Source organism: Vigna umbellata, chromosome 11 (assembly GCF_029865625.1).
Source record: "Vigna umbellata cultivar VRB3 chromosome 11, Vumbellata_1.0, whole genome shotgun sequence".
NCBI lineage: Eukaryota > Viridiplantae > Streptophyta > Magnoliopsida > Fabales > Fabaceae > Vigna > Vigna umbellata.
Genome location: NC_142175.1, coordinates 30,816,931 through 30,836,622, shown reverse-complemented (window position 1 = coordinate 30,836,622; position 19,692 = coordinate 30,816,931). Strand labels below are relative to the sequence as shown.

The window sequence follows — 19,692 nt, the reverse complement described above, 5'->3', positions numbered from 1 at the left end:
CGACCACCATGAGTTAGTGGATTAAATGGATTGACTCACTTAATTACAAGTTTTTTTTCCTAAATAATTTTTTTTCCGAATTGAAATCTAAATAAAATTCAATCCAAGATGATGTTAAACTTCATATATAATCCAAAATAAAAATAATACAACACAATCCAAATAGAATCCAGAATCACTTTAAACTCCATATACAGTCCAAAAGCACAAAAATGAAACAAATAACTATCTAACATTAATAATTGTTGTCACTTATCCATTTATAAAATTAGAGTCTTAAATGAATAAATCCATAATATTTTGCTCTCTTGAAGCATCTTCCTCTTTATCCCATTTACAATACAATAAAAAGAATGTTAATTAATAATATTGAAACACAAAGTAATAAAGAATTAAATTAATTTCATAGTACTAACAATAATGTTACCTATTAGTTCAAAATCATGCAACCAATTTTGAGTTAAAGTTAATGCCTCAACATTCTTTAGAATAATGGAGGAACAATATTTGGTTAGCATATAAGAACCAAGACTAAAGGCATACTCACTAGTAACAGTGATTATTATGATAAGAACATCACAAGCCATTTTAGATAAGTTTGGATAATGATATCGACGATCCCTCCAATAACTCAATACATCCAACTTATAAAAAAACTTTGGATCAAGATTCCCTGCATTTAAGTAAAGATCCAATTTAGGCCTTCGATGTCATTAACATGTTGGCTCAAATAATCAACATATTCCTAAGATATCATGAAACAAATTTAATATGTCATTCATAAGTAAGAAATAAAGTATATATAATAAAATAAAATAAAGAAAGTTGAGAATTGAAAACTTACATCAAATGCATCTGTCACTGGTTCATCATTAGTAAAATAAGCTTATTGTATTGGAAGGAAAACTTGAGAACTTGAAGTATTTGACTAATTTGAGTTTTGACATTCTTCAAAAAACTTATACATGTTATCCTTTAAAACATTAATATTTTCTTCATAAGTAGAAGGATTAATCTTTCTATAACAATATCAAATTGCTCCAAACTTCATCCGTGAATAAAAAATAATCTTAATAACAAGAATGTCACAATATTGATCCCAATACTAACTAAACACGTTCATCATACTCAAAAACATATATTTAATCGTCCGATAATCACTTTTTACATTTTTTCGCAACAAACATTTAATTTTCCAAACTTGTGTGAAGTAATGATTAGAACTTGGATAAAAAGAACCTCAAATGAAGTTAGTCATCACATAAAATGGTTTCTAGAACTCACATTTTTTTCGGCCCTTTTCCATTCATAATTTGATGGACAATGCACATAATTTCTATCACGAATAGTCAAACTTCCAAAGCCATGTCGATATCTAATTGCACTTTCAAGCATAAGATAAGTAGAATTCCATCTATTAGGAACATCCATTTTCAAACCTACTTTGGTATCAATACCCTTAATTTGAATAACACATTCTTTAAATGCAATTTTTCTTGTCTTCGATCCTCTCACATACTTTATACTCATACTAATCTTTTTGGAAAGTATCAGATGTCACATTTAATCCCTCTTGCACAATAATATTCAAGACATGTGCACTACAGTTACATGAAAGTAATCACCATTACATATCAAACTATTTTTCAATTTCAAATGCTCAGTCAAAATTTTTTGCAACACCTTATTGACACTATCATTGTCTAATGTGATAGAAAAAAAATCTTCCTATCTATTTCCCAATCAAGCAACATAACATTATATTTTTGTACCGAATCATGACCAACATGTGAAGGTTCCATTTTACAAAAGACAATAATCTTACTATTCAACCCCCAACTAGCATCACCAAAATGAACAATCAAACAGATAAATCCTTCTTGATTTATAGAAGTTCAACAATCAGATGTCAAACAAATTCGACTATGAGATTTACACATTGCAAGTTTCATCCTCTCTTTGTGTTCATAAAATTTCTTTGAAATATTAGACACACTTGCATTGTTTCTTGGAACTCTTACTTTTGGATTTAGATATACGAATAATTCTTTAATCCAATTATACTCAACAAAAATATAAGGAAGTCCATGTTGATTAATAGCCATTAAAACAAGGTCATCTACAACTTTTTGGTCAATTTCCCTATATATTAATTTTCCAGCATGATTAATTATCATTTTTCCCACGCCACTGTCTTTTAATTTCTTTAGGACCGAACACTTTGACAAATGATGCAACACTGTCGAGATCCCTATTTTTGTACCACCAATAACATACTTTACACCACATGCATGTCTTTTGCTTTTTCTTTACCATCTTTAATACCAATTTTCGTAAAATGATCTCAAACTTTTGAAGTACTTACCCTAGGTCTCTTACTTTTTCTATCAAAATCCTACCCTCATTCTCAATCTCTTATATGGTTGGTGGCAAATAATCATTCAAATTATCATGAACACATTGATCATCTATGGTTTCATTTGGTTATGTAATAATTGTACAATACAATGTTTCAAAATTCATTGATTCAAGTCTAAAGTAAAATAATTAACTAATTAATGTGCAAAAAAATTTGATTATGATGAGAAAAGAAATAAGGAATCAGGCACACCACACCACGATATGTGAAGCAAATTGCGTTGGAATCGTGCACACTACAGTCGCACTATGTAGTACTGTCTGCAAAGCTTATAATTGTCTACACCATGGCCTGCGCTACGCTATAATTGTACACATTATTCACAATGGTCTACGAAGTGAAGGGGTATGTTGTGCTGGAATCATCCACATTATTCGCCACGGTCTGCGAACCAGAGGGGTCTATATGTTGGAGTCATGCACAACGATTTGTACTATGCACGACGATATGCATTGTTCACCATAGTCTGCATTATGCAACTCAGTCTATAGAGGGTGGGGAGGTTGGTCTGCGTTGAGCTCAGTCTAGTTTTTAGGAGAAGCATGGTCTATGTATGCCTTGGTATGTTCTGCACCGATAGAAGTGATGAGAGCATTTACATTTTAGGTTTAGGGTTTCATAACTTAAAAAAATTAGGTAGGTTGATGAGCCAACCTGGTTTACCATAGGTTCAATCTAGGTGAGCCGGGTTCATAGCGGACCGAACTCAAAATTGGCCCATATCAAAATTTCAACTTTCTTTTAAACCCAATCTAGTCCGAATCTGTGATGGGTTGTGTTGGCTAGCGAGTTCAAACTTGTTTTGACAATTTTAACTAAAGTAGCATAAGGTTTGCATGACCATGCATGCAATGATGTCACTAGTATAGGTGCTTTTAGGAACAAACCACTTGCACGTCTTGTTATAATTATTTTAATTGATTGCTTTTTTTTAGTAATGTGTTTCACTAAATCGTTTTTTAAGGGTGATTATTCCATAAATAAGAAAAATCTTAAATAATTCTCCAATAAATAAATGCTCAAGGAATAAAATAGTATTTTTATTATAAATTTTTAGAATTATTACGTTTAACCTATATGAAGCCCAATAAGTTAGGTGTGTAAAGGTTAAGCAGTAAGGAACATTAGAAGCAAATCAAGCTAAGCATAGTAATATTTTTGGCAAGGCTAAGTCAAAGATGATCAAGGAAAAGTAAAAATAAAAAACATGTGAAATATGATTCAAAGGCATGAGAAGTATGCTTCAAAGGAAGCATGAAAGACATGAATAGCAAGCTTATATGCAATGCAAATTTTTGACCAAAATTTTTCACTTTTCATTGCATTTTGAATTTCAAATATTTCTTTCATTTTGCATTAATTTAAAATTTTATTTCATTTAAGAAGAATTAGTATTTGAACGTTTCAAGTGGCTATAAATAGATCATTCTTCTCTTTATAAAAGAACTTTTGATATAATTGAATGAGAGCCTATTTTTTAAAAAGTTTGTATGATACTTTGAAAATGAAAAATTATCTTCTTGATGACTCTTGTCTTAAATAAATCAAACGTTAACTCTATCAACACTTGTCTTAGAGTTTCTATAAGTGATAAGACAACTTTCATTCTTTGGAGACTTTTTCCTTCTATTTTCTCTTTTCTTTTCTTTGAATTATTGAATTCTATTTTTTTCTTATTTCTTTCTTTTTAAATATATCTTATTTGTTTAATCATTTTCTTTTTTTTAAGACACCACATCTAAAAAATTCTATATATTAAACTCCGTGATAAATTTTTAGCAATTTTTATCTAATATTTTTCATTGTGTTATATTCTTTTCATTTAAATTTTTATATAATCTAAAAAATTAAAGTCATACCTAATGAGAAACATTAGAATTTTATTATATTTCTCTAAATTTAAAAATTATGAGAACATAAATTTCATTAATTATAATTAGGGATGGCAACGGATCGGGTCGGGCACGGATAGTGCCTACCCGCAACCCGACCCGACAAAAAAAAAATCCACCCGCTACCCGACCCGTTACCCGCATGGATATCCGCTTAAAAAATATCCGCGGATATTTTAAAACCCGCGGATATCCGTGGATACCCGTGGATACCCCACAAATATTTAAAAAAATATATTTTTATAAAATATTATAATAAAATTTAAATAAAATTACAAAAAATATATAAAATATAATATATATTAAATTAAATATAAATTAAAATTTAATTTTAATTATATTTAACTTTATAAAATATAAATTAATGTTAATTTTAATTAAATTTAACTTAATAAAATATAAATTAAATTTTTATTTTTATTTTTTGCGGGTAGCGGATATCCGCGGGTACGGATAGTATAATACCCGCACCCGACCCGTTTATAAGCGGGTATTAAAAAATCCGCAACCCGCAACCCGCGGGTAGTAAATATCCGCGGGTACCAACTATCCGTCACGGATTTTATCTGCGGATATCCGCGGGCGCGGATTTTTTTGCCATCCCTAATTATAATGGAGTGATTCAAGTTAAACTCTTATTATTATTATTATTATTATTATTATTATTATTATTATTATTATTATTATGTAAAACTAAAATAATTTATTAAAATTGAAGTAGCTGTTAACTTGACTACATGCAGGTTAGTTAAAACATATATTTAGTACATAGTTACTTTACTGGTTTATTCTGGACTAAGACATAATAGAAGTTGTATCTACACCTTTTACACTTGTGATGAAATTAGCAAATTCTTGCTTACCTAAAATGAACAATAGGCATACCAATTCTTTATCTATTAGTAAAACCTTGAAAAATATACCAAAGTTGTAATCTTTTAAGGGAAAATCACCAATTAAAAACTCAATGTAAATAGATTATGACAAACCAACTTGCTTTATATTTCCTTTCCACGTTAATGCAGAAAGTTAATATTATTAACAACTTCAACTTTTGTTTTTTCTCAAATTCTAAATCTTGCATACTTTATATGATCACCTTCTTCTTTTGTTTCGTATTCAACTTTTCTATTTTCTCATGTATATACACGCAAATTTCTATATTCTAACTTTCATACAATCTCTTTTTGCAAAGTCATGTGACAATACCCTTCCATGATTGAGAACATAATTTCAAAATTGTTCAAATTTTCTTATAACATATCAGGAAGTTCCACGAAATTGCAAAATTTATAAGCTTGATTCTAGGAATTGTTTCCACAAACGTTATGGTACTTCCATGCATCTATTAAGCCAAAACGACAAAAAGGACTAAATCATTAGATAGTCATGTAGTAGAATTTTTTTTTTCTGTCCATGTAGTTTTGGTTTACCTAGGAAGTTAACTTTTTGTCCATATTTTTTTAAGCAACAACAAACATTGTATCAGAGTAACTTGTTTTCGGTTTCACTCTCTTCCAATTTTCACCAGAGGTTTTGTACTTTTATATATGCCTTCCAGTGAAATACCTTACTATTCTTTCCTCTTTGGTTTTGCTCTTGAAAAGAATTTGAAAGACAGCAAAGAAACTGTTAGAAATAGTGTAACAGCGGAATCTAGTGGAAGACAGATACTATACGCTTCAGTGTGATGCATCATCCATCATTCACTTTGCATGGTTAGATTTCTGGCCAAGTCGTTGTCCAATAAAAGTCCAAAGGGAAGAAAATCTCGTTCACAGTGGCAGGTTGAAGTGAATAGTGAAAAGGAAACTTCAGTAAACATACATCTCAGATTCTGCTTTTCATGTATCAGAAACAAGATCTTCATCTTGCAGTACTGATTTCTTCACTTTTACCTTGTCTTCAAGAAACCCTTCAAATCTCACAAATATATTAATATTTCATTCTCTTATATATTATTCAAATATTCTCCATTGTTACTTTATAGATAAACATATGTTTGATAAATTTCTTCACATTAACAAGAGAGAATTAAAAAAAATGAACTGAAATTATAAGCTAAAATCAACTTTTTACATAAAGTATAAATAAGTCTTAAAAGAAATTAATGTAAAAAAATTCTTGATATTTACTTTCGACTTTGAGCTTCTTAAAAATATTTATGTAAAAGTTAATAAATCTTATGTCAGAATATAAAAGCTTATACTGAATGCCAAAAGCTAATATCACAAAGGACAACCGGTAATGTAAACTTTCTCTGTGCCCTTTGGTTACTCCATAAAGTCTTGTATATAATCCAAATGATACTGATAAGAAATCTTAGCAGGAAGGGGTTTTCTCTTTTCCACACATTCACTTGGTTCATATTGAAAGAACAGCAAAGCTTTTAGCTGTCAAATGTCTGTATTCATGGCCTTCCTATCCTTCCCACATGACTTTGGACCACATTCCTATATAGTTTCTTTCTCCATCTGATATAGTATTTTGCATTAGCTCACTCAAAATATCTTTGGATTCTCCAAAATTGGGAAAAATAAGGTAATTAGCTGCTTGACATGACATATTCGTGAGAGTAATTTCCACATGATGTTGATTGATTGTTATCTGATAATTATACTAGCAAGGACTTGCAAAGTAGCCAATGCAGCTTTCCTTTTTGGTATTGCAGTAAGTTCGTTAGTTAGCAACATGCATCATAAATAAAACATTGATGAACTTTTTCTTATAAAACTTTGGAGAAGCAAATGAAAATAAATATAACAGAGAAAGTCAAGTATTAATTAGGGCAATCTTTACTTACCAAAAAGGTTTAACTATTGTGAGAACAACTTTTCATTTTCTCTGTCTGGTGCCACAAGAGGGGACCTCTTTAGGAAAGTTCTACAAAATCCAAAAAGTGTAACTCTGGCTCTAATTTTGCTTTTGTCATTATTAGCTGCATGGTATATATGTTCAGCTCCAACTTGCAACAAACTTTATATATATAGCACCATCATGTAGCCTACCATTCTCACATTCCCATTCACACTTCAACACTACCAAGCCAAGATGTTTCTTCACACTGTGTTCCTCCTTTCCTTTCTCTTATCCACTTCCCATGCTACTGTTCAAGACTTCTGTGTGGCAGACCTAAAAAGTGCAGATGGCCCTGCAGGCTTTCCCTGCAAGCCAGCTGCCAAAGTTACTTCAGATGATTTTGTGTTTGCTGGCTTAACTGAAACTGCAAATGTCACAAACATAATCAATGGTGCTGTGACCCCAGCATTTGTTGGTCAGTTCCCAGGTGTTAATGGTCTGGGACTATCAGCAGCAAGGATAGACCTTGGTCCTGCTGGAGTTATCCCACTTCACACTCATCCTGGTGCCAATGAACTTCTACTAGTGACTCAGGGTTACATCCTTGCTGGATTTATTTCATCAAGTAACGTTGTTTATCAGAAGTTACTGAAAAAGGGAGAGCTTATGGTCTTCCCACAAGGGTTGTTGCACTTTCAAATAGCAGTTCATAAGAGGAAGGCCACTGCTTTTGCTATTTTCAGCAGTGCAAGCCCTGGCCTCCAAATCCTTGACTTTGCACTGTTTGCCAGCGACTTCTCTACACCTTTGATCGCACAGACAACTTTCCTTGATCCTGCTCTAGTCAAGAAGCTTAAGGGTGTTCTTGGGGGCAGTGGTTAATTAGCTAGAGCAGTCTCATGGTTATGATTTATGAATTGTTCATTGTATTGCTTAATCCATTACCTTGTGTTGTTTAGATTCCTTAGACTTGTCAGGTCTTCTGGACATTGAATTATTCGTGTCATGCGGAGTGCTTAATTTTTGCTTTTCATTTCTGTTCCAAAGGTGAAGAATGTCTCTTGAGACTTGAGCATGACCATGTTTAGATGGGTTTGCCACTGTTAATTGCTGAACAAGTTTATCCAATGTTTTCTGGTGTGCTATTTCTTTTTCAAAAAAGATTCTGCTTGTCCTTTTACTATCTCGTAATTGTGTTTCGTTCTCAGTCTTGTTTCTTAACTTTTTGACTAGTTATATTTACATAGGAAAATGTTATTTGGACAACAAAAGTTTGACACAATTTTGACAACGGCGACGTGGCAGCTGTGCATTGGCTCAGTGAACCGGGGTGAGGGGTATTTTGGGTTTTTTCTGGTTTGTTTTCAATTCACTGAGCCAATGCACAGCTGCCACGTCGCCGTTGTCAAAATTGTGTCAAACTTTTGTTGTCCAAATAACATTTTCCATTTACATAATACCTTTTTTAATTATACCCCTTAAATTTTGAGATTAAGTAAGTGTACAAATGTGACGCAGATTCAGTTTATAATTTAATCGTTTAGTCCATTCTTACAAGAATTCTTTTTTAAGAGGATATATCAAGTGGAGATAAAAAAGAATTCTATCCACAAAGCCACATGTATCAGTCGGTCATGATAATATATAATTTTTCAAAACAATATCATTTAAATTAATATTTTTATATCATATTTATTATTATATTATTAAATAAAATATATAATTTAATATCGTTATTAACTATAATCTATTTATTAATTTTACCGTAGAAAAATAATTTATAGTGTTTAAGAAAGCAGTAAATAAGATATTGTGATAAAGTCTGTACATAACAAAAGAAATATAAAGTTTAACCAAAATATGAAAATGTTGAATTAATTCTAATAAAATTCACACTAAAATTTTATAATTAGTATATATATATATATATATATATATATATATATATATATATTAATTATTAAAGAGAAATAAACAATTGATAAGATTTAAGTGTAAATTTAAATCATAAATTAAACAAAGAATATATAATAAAAAAGTCTATAAGTTTATTATTCATAAATTCATTATTTTAAACTTCATTTAACTTTTAAATGAAGGTGTCTTATTTAATTTTGATTTTGATTTAGATCTTGGATGTATTTTTCGCATAACAAAATTAAATATGTATCTTATATACTTTAAGAAAAAAGATGTTTAACGAATTAAAAGAAAATTAATATATATATTTTTTTAATAAATTAAAAACACTTATATTTGTAATAGATTAAGAATTAATTATATATATTTTTTGAATTATAAAAGAATATTTTTTTTTAAAAAGAATGTATATGAATTGATCCTGATCCACAGAACTTTTATAAATATTTTTGTTTTATAGACTTTTTAAATGAGGGATTTCAAATAATATAAAAGAAACCAAACTGAGATATCTAAATTTGGGTATGCAATGTGGACAAATGAAAGTGATTCAATCACTACATTTTTACATCCTAGAAGTTGATATCTATAAAGTGTACACGATAAGGATGATAAAGATCTGAAATAGTTGATATTATGAATAGAGACAAAAATAAATAATCTCTCTTTATATTATTGAACAATTTATACTTTGTATGCACAAAATCGGAGTTGTTTTCAAAAGTTTAAGGATTATGATGAAACTATGTAATAGAACTAAGTAATAGTATGTCAAATATTCTAAGAAAACCTAAAGATGATATAAAGTTAGTTTGGTGATAAAGGGAAAAGAGAGAAATAATATTTATAAACTTGAATATCGGTAAAAAAAAATATATTAACAAATGTGTTGACACTTAATTATTTAAAGAAATTAAACATTTAAAAAAATAGGGAAACTAGGAAACAGCAAAATAGGAGTAGCATTTTCCCAATGTATCTAATTTATCAGGTGGAATGTAAAATGTTTAAATTTTAACATAAACTCTATTTGAAAAAAATAAATTATTAATGCCAATGTTTATCTCCTTTTACAAGTGATATTGGTTATGGACCATTTGTTGCTCGGAATGCGACAGAAGATAAAGGTATCACATGCAAAATTGGATTTCTATGTAAAAAGCTAGGCTACACACTAGTCATTTTGCATGGTTTGTCTTTTTTTTCTTTCAATATTAAAATCATGCATATAAATGTAAATAAAATTTCAAAACTAAATCATTCTTTCCTATAAAAACTACCTTTTGGTTTTTTACTTGAAGTTTTTATTTTAAAAAAGGCTTAATACCCTATTTTGTCCCCGCTCGAAAATGTCAAATTAGTCCATCTTTTAAAAAATGCGTTAATTACGTCTTCAGTTAATAAAATTTGCATCAATAAAATCCCTTCCGTACAGACGGCGTTACTTAATAAGAGAGAAAAATAATTAACGCCGTCTGTACGGATTTAAGGGAAGGGATTTCATTGATGCAAATTTTATTAAGTGGGGACGTAATTGACGCATTTTTTAAAGGATTGACTAATTTGACATTTTCGAGCGAAACTGGGGACAAAATAGGGTATTAAGCCTTTAAAAAATATGGACCAAGTCAAACCTTAATAAAATCAATTTTGAAACCATATTTTTTTTATTCAAGGTAAAACTTAAACTTATATTTATATTTTTCAAGAATCTTTTATAAGAGTGAATTCATTTTATATTAATATAATTTTTTTGAAGTATTCTGATGAATAGGTACTACCAAAAAATATAACATCGATAAGACTTACATATAAAAAAAATTGACACAACTTTCCTTCTAAAATACAATTAAGGGTCTAATATTATATAATATGTTTAATTTTCTCATGTGAGAATTAAACTTATACTTATATCCTCAACACTTTTTAAGTAAAATTTATTTTTTCAATTAGTTGAGTTTATTTTAAAAAAAATGTTGTAAAAAAATTAACTTTTGAAGTGATTCTAGTTGAAATTAGAAATCAAACCTAATAATTTGTTTATGTTTGTATATTTTTCTAGTCACATGTCCAAACAATTTTTGGTTTTATTTTAATTTATCAAGATAGACTACACTACTTCGGTAAGTGGTTATAACCAAAGTCAATTTTTTTTCTTTTTATTTCATTTTACTATATTTTGATTGTAGAATCGGAATTTAATATCTAAAAGAACTGTTAGTTGTATTTCTTCTCTAGTGGTGCAGTATATTTTTATATAATGGCAGTTTATCTTATTGTATTATAGTGATCATGCATGAATCATCATTTTAATATTTTTATAATGACAATTCATGACCCTAATGTCAACCATCCCTCCTTCTTTAAGCCACTTTTTCCGAGCATTGGATCTAGCACATATAATACTTCAAATGAAACAAGTGAAAGTAATTTTTCTATAGGTTAAAGTTAACGGAAAATTCTTATTTCAAATTATTAGAATACTGCCACATTTTTTAATTCTTGTTTATTCATAATAACATAAACAGTCTCGCTAAAAAAATGAAAAAGAAAATCACAACTATGGCACATGATGGCATATAGCACCGTATTTGTATTATGCAGCAAAATTCACGAAAGATTTTGCAGCAATGTATTTTACTTTCCTTTTACTTCTATCGTGTTTTCTCATCAAGATTTACAATTCCTAATGATATTTTTTATATTCTTCCAGTCAATGTTCAACATTTTTCATATATATTATGAAATTAATTAACATGATTTGACTTGATAGTTAATGCCATGTGGAAGTAAATTCTACGTTACTGCATGGTCATCTCTTAGTTTACTCTCCAACTTGTAACAATGGCCTTATAAAAGGCTTCCTAATCCCACCCCACCTTCACACCAAATCCATTTTCATTCATCGAAATTCTTAGATGAAGATGATTTACACTCTTTTTCTTTTCGCTCTTCTCTCATCAGCTTGCCATGCTTTTGTCAATGATTTCTGCGTAGCAAACCTAAAGGGTCGTGATGGCCCTTCAGGCTACGAGTGCAAACCACCCAACACAGTGACAGTGGATGACTTTGTGTTCTCAGGTTTTGTAGCTGGAAACACCTCAGGAATTTTCAATGCTGCAGTAACACCTGCATTTGTGACTGAACTTCCAGGCGTGAACGGTCTTGGTTTATCTGCAGCACGGTTAGACCTAGCCAAAGGTGGATTTGTTCCGGTGCACTCACATACTGCTTCAAGTGAAATAATGATAATGGTGAAGGGTGAAATCACTGCAGGGTTCATAACACCTTCTGCAGCTTATCAGAAGACACTGAAACCAGGAGATGTTATGGTTTTCCCACAAGGACTCTTGCATTTCCAAGTGAATTCTGGTAAGGGAAAAGCCACTGCTTTTCTTGCTTTCAGTAATCCAAGCCCAGGAGCTCAACTACTTGACCTTCTTTTATTCGGCAACAACTTGCCTTCTGAGTTGATTTCTCAAACTACTTTGCTTGATTATGAACAAGTGAAGAAGCTCAAGGCTCGTTTTGGTGGCAGAGGATAGGAATATTTCTCATGAGTTCATCCTTCATCGTTCCTATGTTTGTTTTGTTTCTGATCACAGTCAATAATGATGTTTTGCATGTATTTTCCATTTTGATGTTGAAGATTTCATGAAATAGGGAGCACGTTGGGAAGTAGGGTTAAGTTAAGATCTGCTTAAACTTGATTAGTTTACTTAATTTTATCTTCCATCTGATATTGTTTACTTGTGTTATTCAAGAATGATGTCGTAGTATCACCTGTACCAAGATGTGTCTTGTGTAGATGATTTGCAACTAAGCCAAATAATAGTGCATTTGCATATCAACACACTCTAATAAAATTCTAAGAATTAAGGAGGTGAAAAAAATTAATATTATTTATTATATTAATTACAGATTACATAAGAGGGGTACAAATATCTAAACATATTATTACATAGATTTTTTAAATTTAAATTAAGACTCACATAAATATAAATTTTAAAATATTTTAAAATTTTAAAATCATACGTAAATATGTGTAATCCAAAAAAACTTTAAATATTTAACAATATGTTTATAATATGCATATACTTGATTGAAAATATGGTTTTAAATTTTAGATAAAATTGAAGAAATGTGTAACCTTTTTAACCGATAATAAATGTAAGGTTAGAATAGACCTATATTTTTTAACAACATCAATATTACATGATATAGTTAATTTATGCATTATGTTGTCTATAGATATTTGATATTTAAGAAAGAAAATAAAAACAAATATTGCTTTTTAATTTCTAAAAATCTTAAATTTCATTAAATAAAGAAATTATGAATATAAATGAGTAATATAAATAAAGAAGGTTCAACCCTCCACAAAATAATAATCCACTAATAAACATATAAAATTCTTCATAAAAAAATCTCCATAATATAAATTTAATACTAAAAAGCTCTGTAAATCAATTATAATGATTCTAATTATGAAGGTTTAAAAGACTCGCGCAAATTAATCTGCGAAGGATAAAATCTTTCACAAATTGAAAAATAAACTTCTATTAAATAATAGTTTTTTAATAACGAGAAAAATAGTTAGGAATTTGAGAAATTATTAAATTTAAAAGATAATGAAAATAAACGAAGAGATTTTTTTAACAAGTCTATCTCTTATCATAAACGAATAAGAAAAAAATTAATTGTTTTATCAACGAAGAGTGAGATTTAAGTTATTACATCAGTATAATAAAGAGTCTAAATTCTATTTTAATTGGTATTGATAATTATTGTCAAAATCAAAAATTGATTCAGATCCTGGTAGATTTAGTCAATTTTTTCCTGTTATTTTTTATAATAATACTGTTCCTTACGTCGTTTTTAAGCCACGTAACAACGTTATTGAGGCTTCGGATCTACCACACATTATACCTCAACCTTAAATATTACTAAATTGTGTAATTACCCGTTTCTTTAATTTAGTATGTCCCATATAAAATGTTCTCTAATTTAGATATAATTTTTTCATATGTATTAACCACTACCAAATGTTTTGATTTGATTTTAATGTATTATTATGCATTTTTTTTATCAATGTGAAAATATGTTCTATAAGATGTTATATGCAAATTATACTTTATCCTAGATTACATAATATCAGACTAGCTGATTTAGTGATTGCAACTATTAAGCATCAAATGAAAAAAAAAAAAAATCAGTATCTCAAATCAATTCTAAATTTGGTTTTTAAATCAGTCACAGTCATTTGAAAATGGTTTCTAAACCATTTTATAAACCTTTTGGTCTCTAAGATTTGTTTTAATTTCCGAAAAAAGAATCTGACTAATTGTCTTCAATAAACACTCTTTTATTCATTAAGTTTTTTTTTTCTTTTTTTTTTTCGTGCACCAAAATCTTATCTTATAAATTGCGTTTTTGGGGGAAAGATGGATATAGGGTCAAAATTTTGGTAGTCACACGATAACTGATTGGGCCAAATAGAGCAAATTGAAAGAGGGTTTTGGCTTCTTGAAGCCCCACAATTTCTTGGCACACCTCCTAAATTTTCAAAATGGCTATTTTACTTTTTTATGAAAGTGATTTCCGAATAGTCTGTTCTGAAAATTTTCAGAACAAGGATTTTAGAATTTTAATAATATGAGTTTTAACACTAATCAATTTTGGGATTTGCTCCCTCTACCACTGCAACTGCTCTCTACACCTCTTCACTATTTTTTTATTTATTTTAAAAGTACCTCTACACCTCCCCGCAACAATCTCTCTTTTTTTCTCAGAGCATTTACATGGCAACTTCACATAACCACATATCATATTTACGACTAACTTCTGGTTTTTAATTTTCTGAATGACTGTATTTTATTGTTTTGTCTTGTATATTGTGCCCAAAGCTTTGACAATCTGGGCTTTCGTTATGCTGGATTTGTGTGGTTACGAGAAGAGAATTTGTTTTTGCTTACACTGTTTCGTTTATTTGTTTTGTTTGTGTCTACAGTGACAATATTTTTCTCCTGTCATATGTGTCGCATTTTGACCCTTTGGCAGGGGTTGGATGGTCTCTTGAGTTATTTGGTTGACAATCAAATAATGTGCGATCACTTTTTAACACGATTTATTTCTTCCTAACATCTGATATGCCATGTAAATGTTCCGTCAAATGCAGAGAGAAAGAGAGAAATTGTTGAAGAGGTATAAGTACTTTTGAAATAAAAAAAATTAACGAAGAGGTGTAAAGAGCCGTTAGAGTTAGGATGGTAGAGAGAGCAACACTCATCAATTTTTCAGAATAAGTTCTTTAAAATAGAAGTTCTGTAAAGCATGAAGTATTTTGAAATAAGTTTTCCATAACAGAATTTTGGAACAAGTTTTCTAAAACGTATAATAGATGAGTTCACATAATTAATTTTTCAAAGACTTTTAGTCATTGGGAGAGATTTGGTTATTGGACGAGACTTGATCGTTAGGCGAGATTGCTAGAAGTAGTGTTAGGTGACTAGACTCACTGAGTGAGTAAAAGTGCTCAACTGGGCGAAAATGAAATCAAATTCCAGAGAGCTTTATCTGTTGTTCTCGTTGGGAGAATTTTGGCACGTAAATTCCTTGAAGCTTCAGTGGTGCTCTCATTTGGCGATTTATTTTGAAATTTGTTTCAGTGATAAAGTCGTTGGGAAAGACCTCTAGGCACTGAGCAAGTTAACCTTCAAATACTACTTGCAGGGCTAGTGTATGTTTTTGTTAAGCGAGACTAGTAGAGCTTCTCAGTATTTTCAATTATATAAGATTTGTAAGTTTATTTGTTATTTGAATGATAGTTGGGTGTTAGCATTGTAAACCTATGAGCATAAGTTGTTTGAGATTAGTGTGCTCTAATCTAAGTTGGATTAAGCATTAGCTATTTAGTTTTTACATTGATTTAAGGATTCAGTATAGGAAGATATCCTTACACTCTAATAACCATCTAGATTCATGTAGAAGAGGATAAAGTATGAATTGAGAGTAGCAAAATGTCCTAGTCTAAAGGTTTTACCTTGACATAAGATGAGAAATGACTAACCTTGTGTTTGATAGAGTGAAACTTATTGGTAACACAAGTAAAAAAGAGGGTTTTTAACGCGCTATATACGCCTCGGTTTTACTTAAACCGAAGCGTACAAAGAACGATGGCATTTTCGTAGTTTTAGCAAAAATATATGCCTCGGCTGTACATGAACCGATGTCAAAAGGAGGCTACTACCTTGGTTATGTAAACATCCGATGCAGAAAACCCTGCTAACTTTTTAAAAAATCAATATTTGACTTGATAGCTTTTTGGAAACAGGTTTACTACCTTGGTTGCTCAAAGAACTGTGGCAGAAACCCTTCCACTGACACTGCAGATCAAACTTTTGAACTAAATCACTTTTTCGAATGGGGATACGACCTCGGTTTAACTGCGAACCGATGCCTATAGTGGAAGATATTTTCAAATTTGTCAATTTATTATTATTTTGAATATTATTCTGAGGGGTTTATGCCTCGGTTTTAATTTTAACCGAGGCAATAAGGGACGTATTACCTCGGTTGTTTACTTAACCGAGGTAATAACGTCTTTGAGGGTTCAAAACGAAAACTCATTTTCAGTTTCACTGCTCTTCTTCCCGAATCTTTGCGCGAAACGCTGCCTCACCACTCACGACTACTCTTTGCCTCGCCGCCTTGCTGTTGCACCACCGCCCCCATTGTCTCGGTCCCCTCTGCCGCGGTGGACTTCCAGGGTCCTTGGTTGCGCGGGTAGACCTTCTTCTTTCCCCTTTCTTTTCTGGCTTGCAATGTCAGAGGGGGTAGCGCCACTCTCTTCTTCCCCTTTTCCTCTTTTTCTTTCGTCTTCGTTCAAGCGTCACAAGGATGGTTTTCTTTTTATGGCGTCTCAGTGGGCGTTCTTGTGGTGGTGGGATCGCAGATGCTTTCCTCCTTCGAAGCAAACGTGAGTTCAGTTCTGACCGAGCCTTTGTGTGAACAGCGTTGGAGTGGTGAGTGAAGATGACGGTGACGCGTGGCGAGTAACCTCCGGTGACGACAACGAGGGAGAAGGGCTGAGTATCCGGTGACGACAACGTAAAAAATGACACTGTGATTTGGGGTTTTGGTTATGTGATTTTAGGGTTTTAGTTTTGGTTCTGTGAAAACAAAAAAAAAACACCAAAAAAAGATAAAAAAACCCCTCTATTACCTCGGTTGGATTTGAATTGAGACAAAAGCACACACCTTTTTGCCTCGCCTGTATATGTCTCGTCTATATATGCCTCAGTTGCGGAACCGCTGTGTCTAAACAAAAATAACCGCTGTTTTTTTTATTGTATTAGTGTAATGAACAATAGATATTACCAAAAGTGCAAAACTTGCTAAGATCTAATATCAATGCATGTATCTAGTAATTGAGTTTGATTTAATCTTTACTTGAGATATATTTGTTTGATTTTAACTTGTTTTGTTATATGAAAACGTTTTTTATAAATTACTTTATCTTTTTGTTGTGTTGTTAAGGTTTTTGTTTGTTTTCTTATTTTATAATTAACACCTTAATTAATTAGTATAAGTAGGTGAAGAAGTAAAAATTGATGTTTTAAGAGAGCTATGGTGCCATTACTTACTTAGAATAGAGTTTGTTTTGTTTATATTTATCTTTTGTAGTTTGGTTATACACATTCAGAACTTCTTGAGTTTATCTTTTTGCACATTAGATTATTATGGTTTATTTTTTAAATTAATTGTAATAGCCTCGTCTACTTGTGAATTATCTTTTTCTGAAATATTAAAATATGCTATATTTATTTTATTAGTGATATGTTATTAAAATGAAATATTAAATATTTAGTGATTTATTATTTATTTTCAGGATTAGTACAAATAATATAATAAATAAATAAAAAAAGCCTTTTTTCATAAATTTAGAATTTGAATGGTAACCCCATCAAACACCACTAGAACAAAACTAAAACAAAATACATACAAAGATGATGTTAATCAACTCCATCAAACATACAAACCCCGACAACACCTTCTCCCTTCTCTGACAAACCACAAGTGATTTTTCCAAACAAATTATCTTTTTCATTTGCCATCCAATTGTATTATCCCTTTCATCTATGTAATCTTCAGTGCGCCATTTGAAGAAATTACATCCTCGCTCTTCCTCGTTTCGACTCCGCTGTTCAAAACATCCAACCGAAAACATCTCAGGATAAACCGAACTAATGTACCCCAAAATCAAAACACAACGTACAAAAAATACCTTGTAATTAGGGCACCCCAAAAATGTTTCCCCTGATTCTTTATAGTTTTTGCGACTCTTAATACGGCAAGCTCTCCACAGTAGCATATTTGCCTGCCAACCATTCCTCCTGATGAACCACAACGTGAGGTCCCCCATGAGCAAGACGAGCATTGATTCATTAACCTTGCCTCCACCAACCGCACAATATTGCTTCCTCGACACGTACAAAACCACCTCAATCCCAACCACCCAACTTAGGGCACCCACCTCAGAAACAACAAACTTCACAGACTGAGTTAGGACGAACAACTTAGGACACCCCACCTTAGCTCCAAACCTTCAAATCACCTCCTTCCCCTAAGCTCGTTGGAGATTAAAATGTTGGGCCAAATCTGTATGCATTTGGTTCTTCCAAATAAAAAGGACATTTTCATACCTGGCCAAACCTAAAATATGTGCATTTACTACGTTGGATAAATAATTTGCCACATCTTTTAACCTTTAACGTCGTTGCTATCACTCTAACAGACATGACTTAATTTACACAATTTTCGTAACTTGAAAACCTAATATCTTCATTTTTAAAATTGGATACTAAATGAAAATTCAGTTATTAACTTAGTAACTAAATAACCTGTTAAATCTGAAAAAAAAAACAAATGTATACTATAGATCTGGAAACTAAATAACCTATTAAGTCTGCACAAAAACAAATGTATACTATAGATCTGATAAGTGATCACTGTTTAAACTCATATTTTTAATTGATTCTTTTTCTAAAAGATAAGATTTGCTGGAAACGTACAAATATATACATTAATATAACCAAGTAAATTAAATGTTGACCAACAAGAAAAGACTATATCATAACAAGTTGGTTTATATAACTAACCTTGTTTTAAGGACTATATTTATTATTGTTTTGCATTTTGCATCAGGATGTCTTACAATAGGAGTTATCATTCGTCAAAAAACAAGAGTTTAATATGCACAATTGCATTATTAGTTTAAAAGCTTTTATATTATTAACTAATTAAACAGCTCGTCCTTTTTAGGATTTGTATGTATATAAATCTTAATTTTAACATTAAAATACATAAAATTTTAAAATATTAAACTAGTTTTTTCGTTTTTTAAATGATACATAAGGATTATTTGTATACAAATTTTAGTTTTAACTAAATAAAGTATAATTTTAAAAATTGTAAGTTTTCTAAAATATCCAAGTTAACATGTTTTTTTTCTCGTTCATGGACCTGAACCTGATGTCAGTCCACCTACCCTTCCCTATAATAATAAGGTGGCGATATTTAAAGCTTAATTAGAAATAAATATTTTTATTTAATTACAAACATTATATGAAAATTACGAATACAATTATCGGTAATAGTAAA

The 19,692-nt window shown here is 30.6% G+C and overlaps 2 protein-coding genes and 1 pseudogene across 2 annotated transcripts; 2 read left to right on the top strand and 1 right to left on the bottom strand.

The window, feature by feature from the left end:
- Positions 1–392: 392 nt before the first annotated feature.
- On the bottom strand, positions 393–1,431 carry LOC148191521 (zinc finger BED domain-containing protein RICESLEEPER 1-like; annotated as a pseudogene).
- A 5,883-nt stretch (positions 1,432–7,314) lies between these two features.
- LOC124829604 (auxin-binding protein ABP19a-like) lies at positions 7,315–8,293 on the top strand. Its single transcript, XM_047303144.2, has one exon. It carries the CDS (start codon positions 7,363–7,365, stop codon positions 7,990–7,992), a length of 630 nt encoding a protein of 209 aa, XP_047159100.1. The 5' UTR covers positions 7,315–7,362; the 3' UTR covers positions 7,993–8,293.
- Positions 8,294–11,929: 3,636 nt separating this feature from the next.
- LOC124829609 (auxin-binding protein ABP19a-like) lies at positions 11,930–12,906 on the top strand. Its single transcript, XM_047303152.2, has one exon. The coding sequence runs from the start codon at positions 11,949–11,951 to the stop codon at positions 12,573–12,575; it is 627 nt and encodes a 208-aa protein (XP_047159108.1). The 5' UTR covers positions 11,930–11,948; the 3' UTR covers positions 12,576–12,906.
- The last annotated feature ends 6,786 nt before the right edge of the window (positions 12,907–19,692 follow it).

Coding starts and splice junctions, on each gene's coding strand:
- LOC124829604 (XM_047303144.2), top strand. CDS start 7,363: ATGTTTCTTCACACTGTGTTCCTCCTTTCCTTTCTCTTATCCACTTCC.
- LOC124829609 (XM_047303152.2), top strand. CDS start 11,949: ATGAAGATGATTTACACTCTTTTTCTTTTCGCTCTTCTCTCATCAGCT.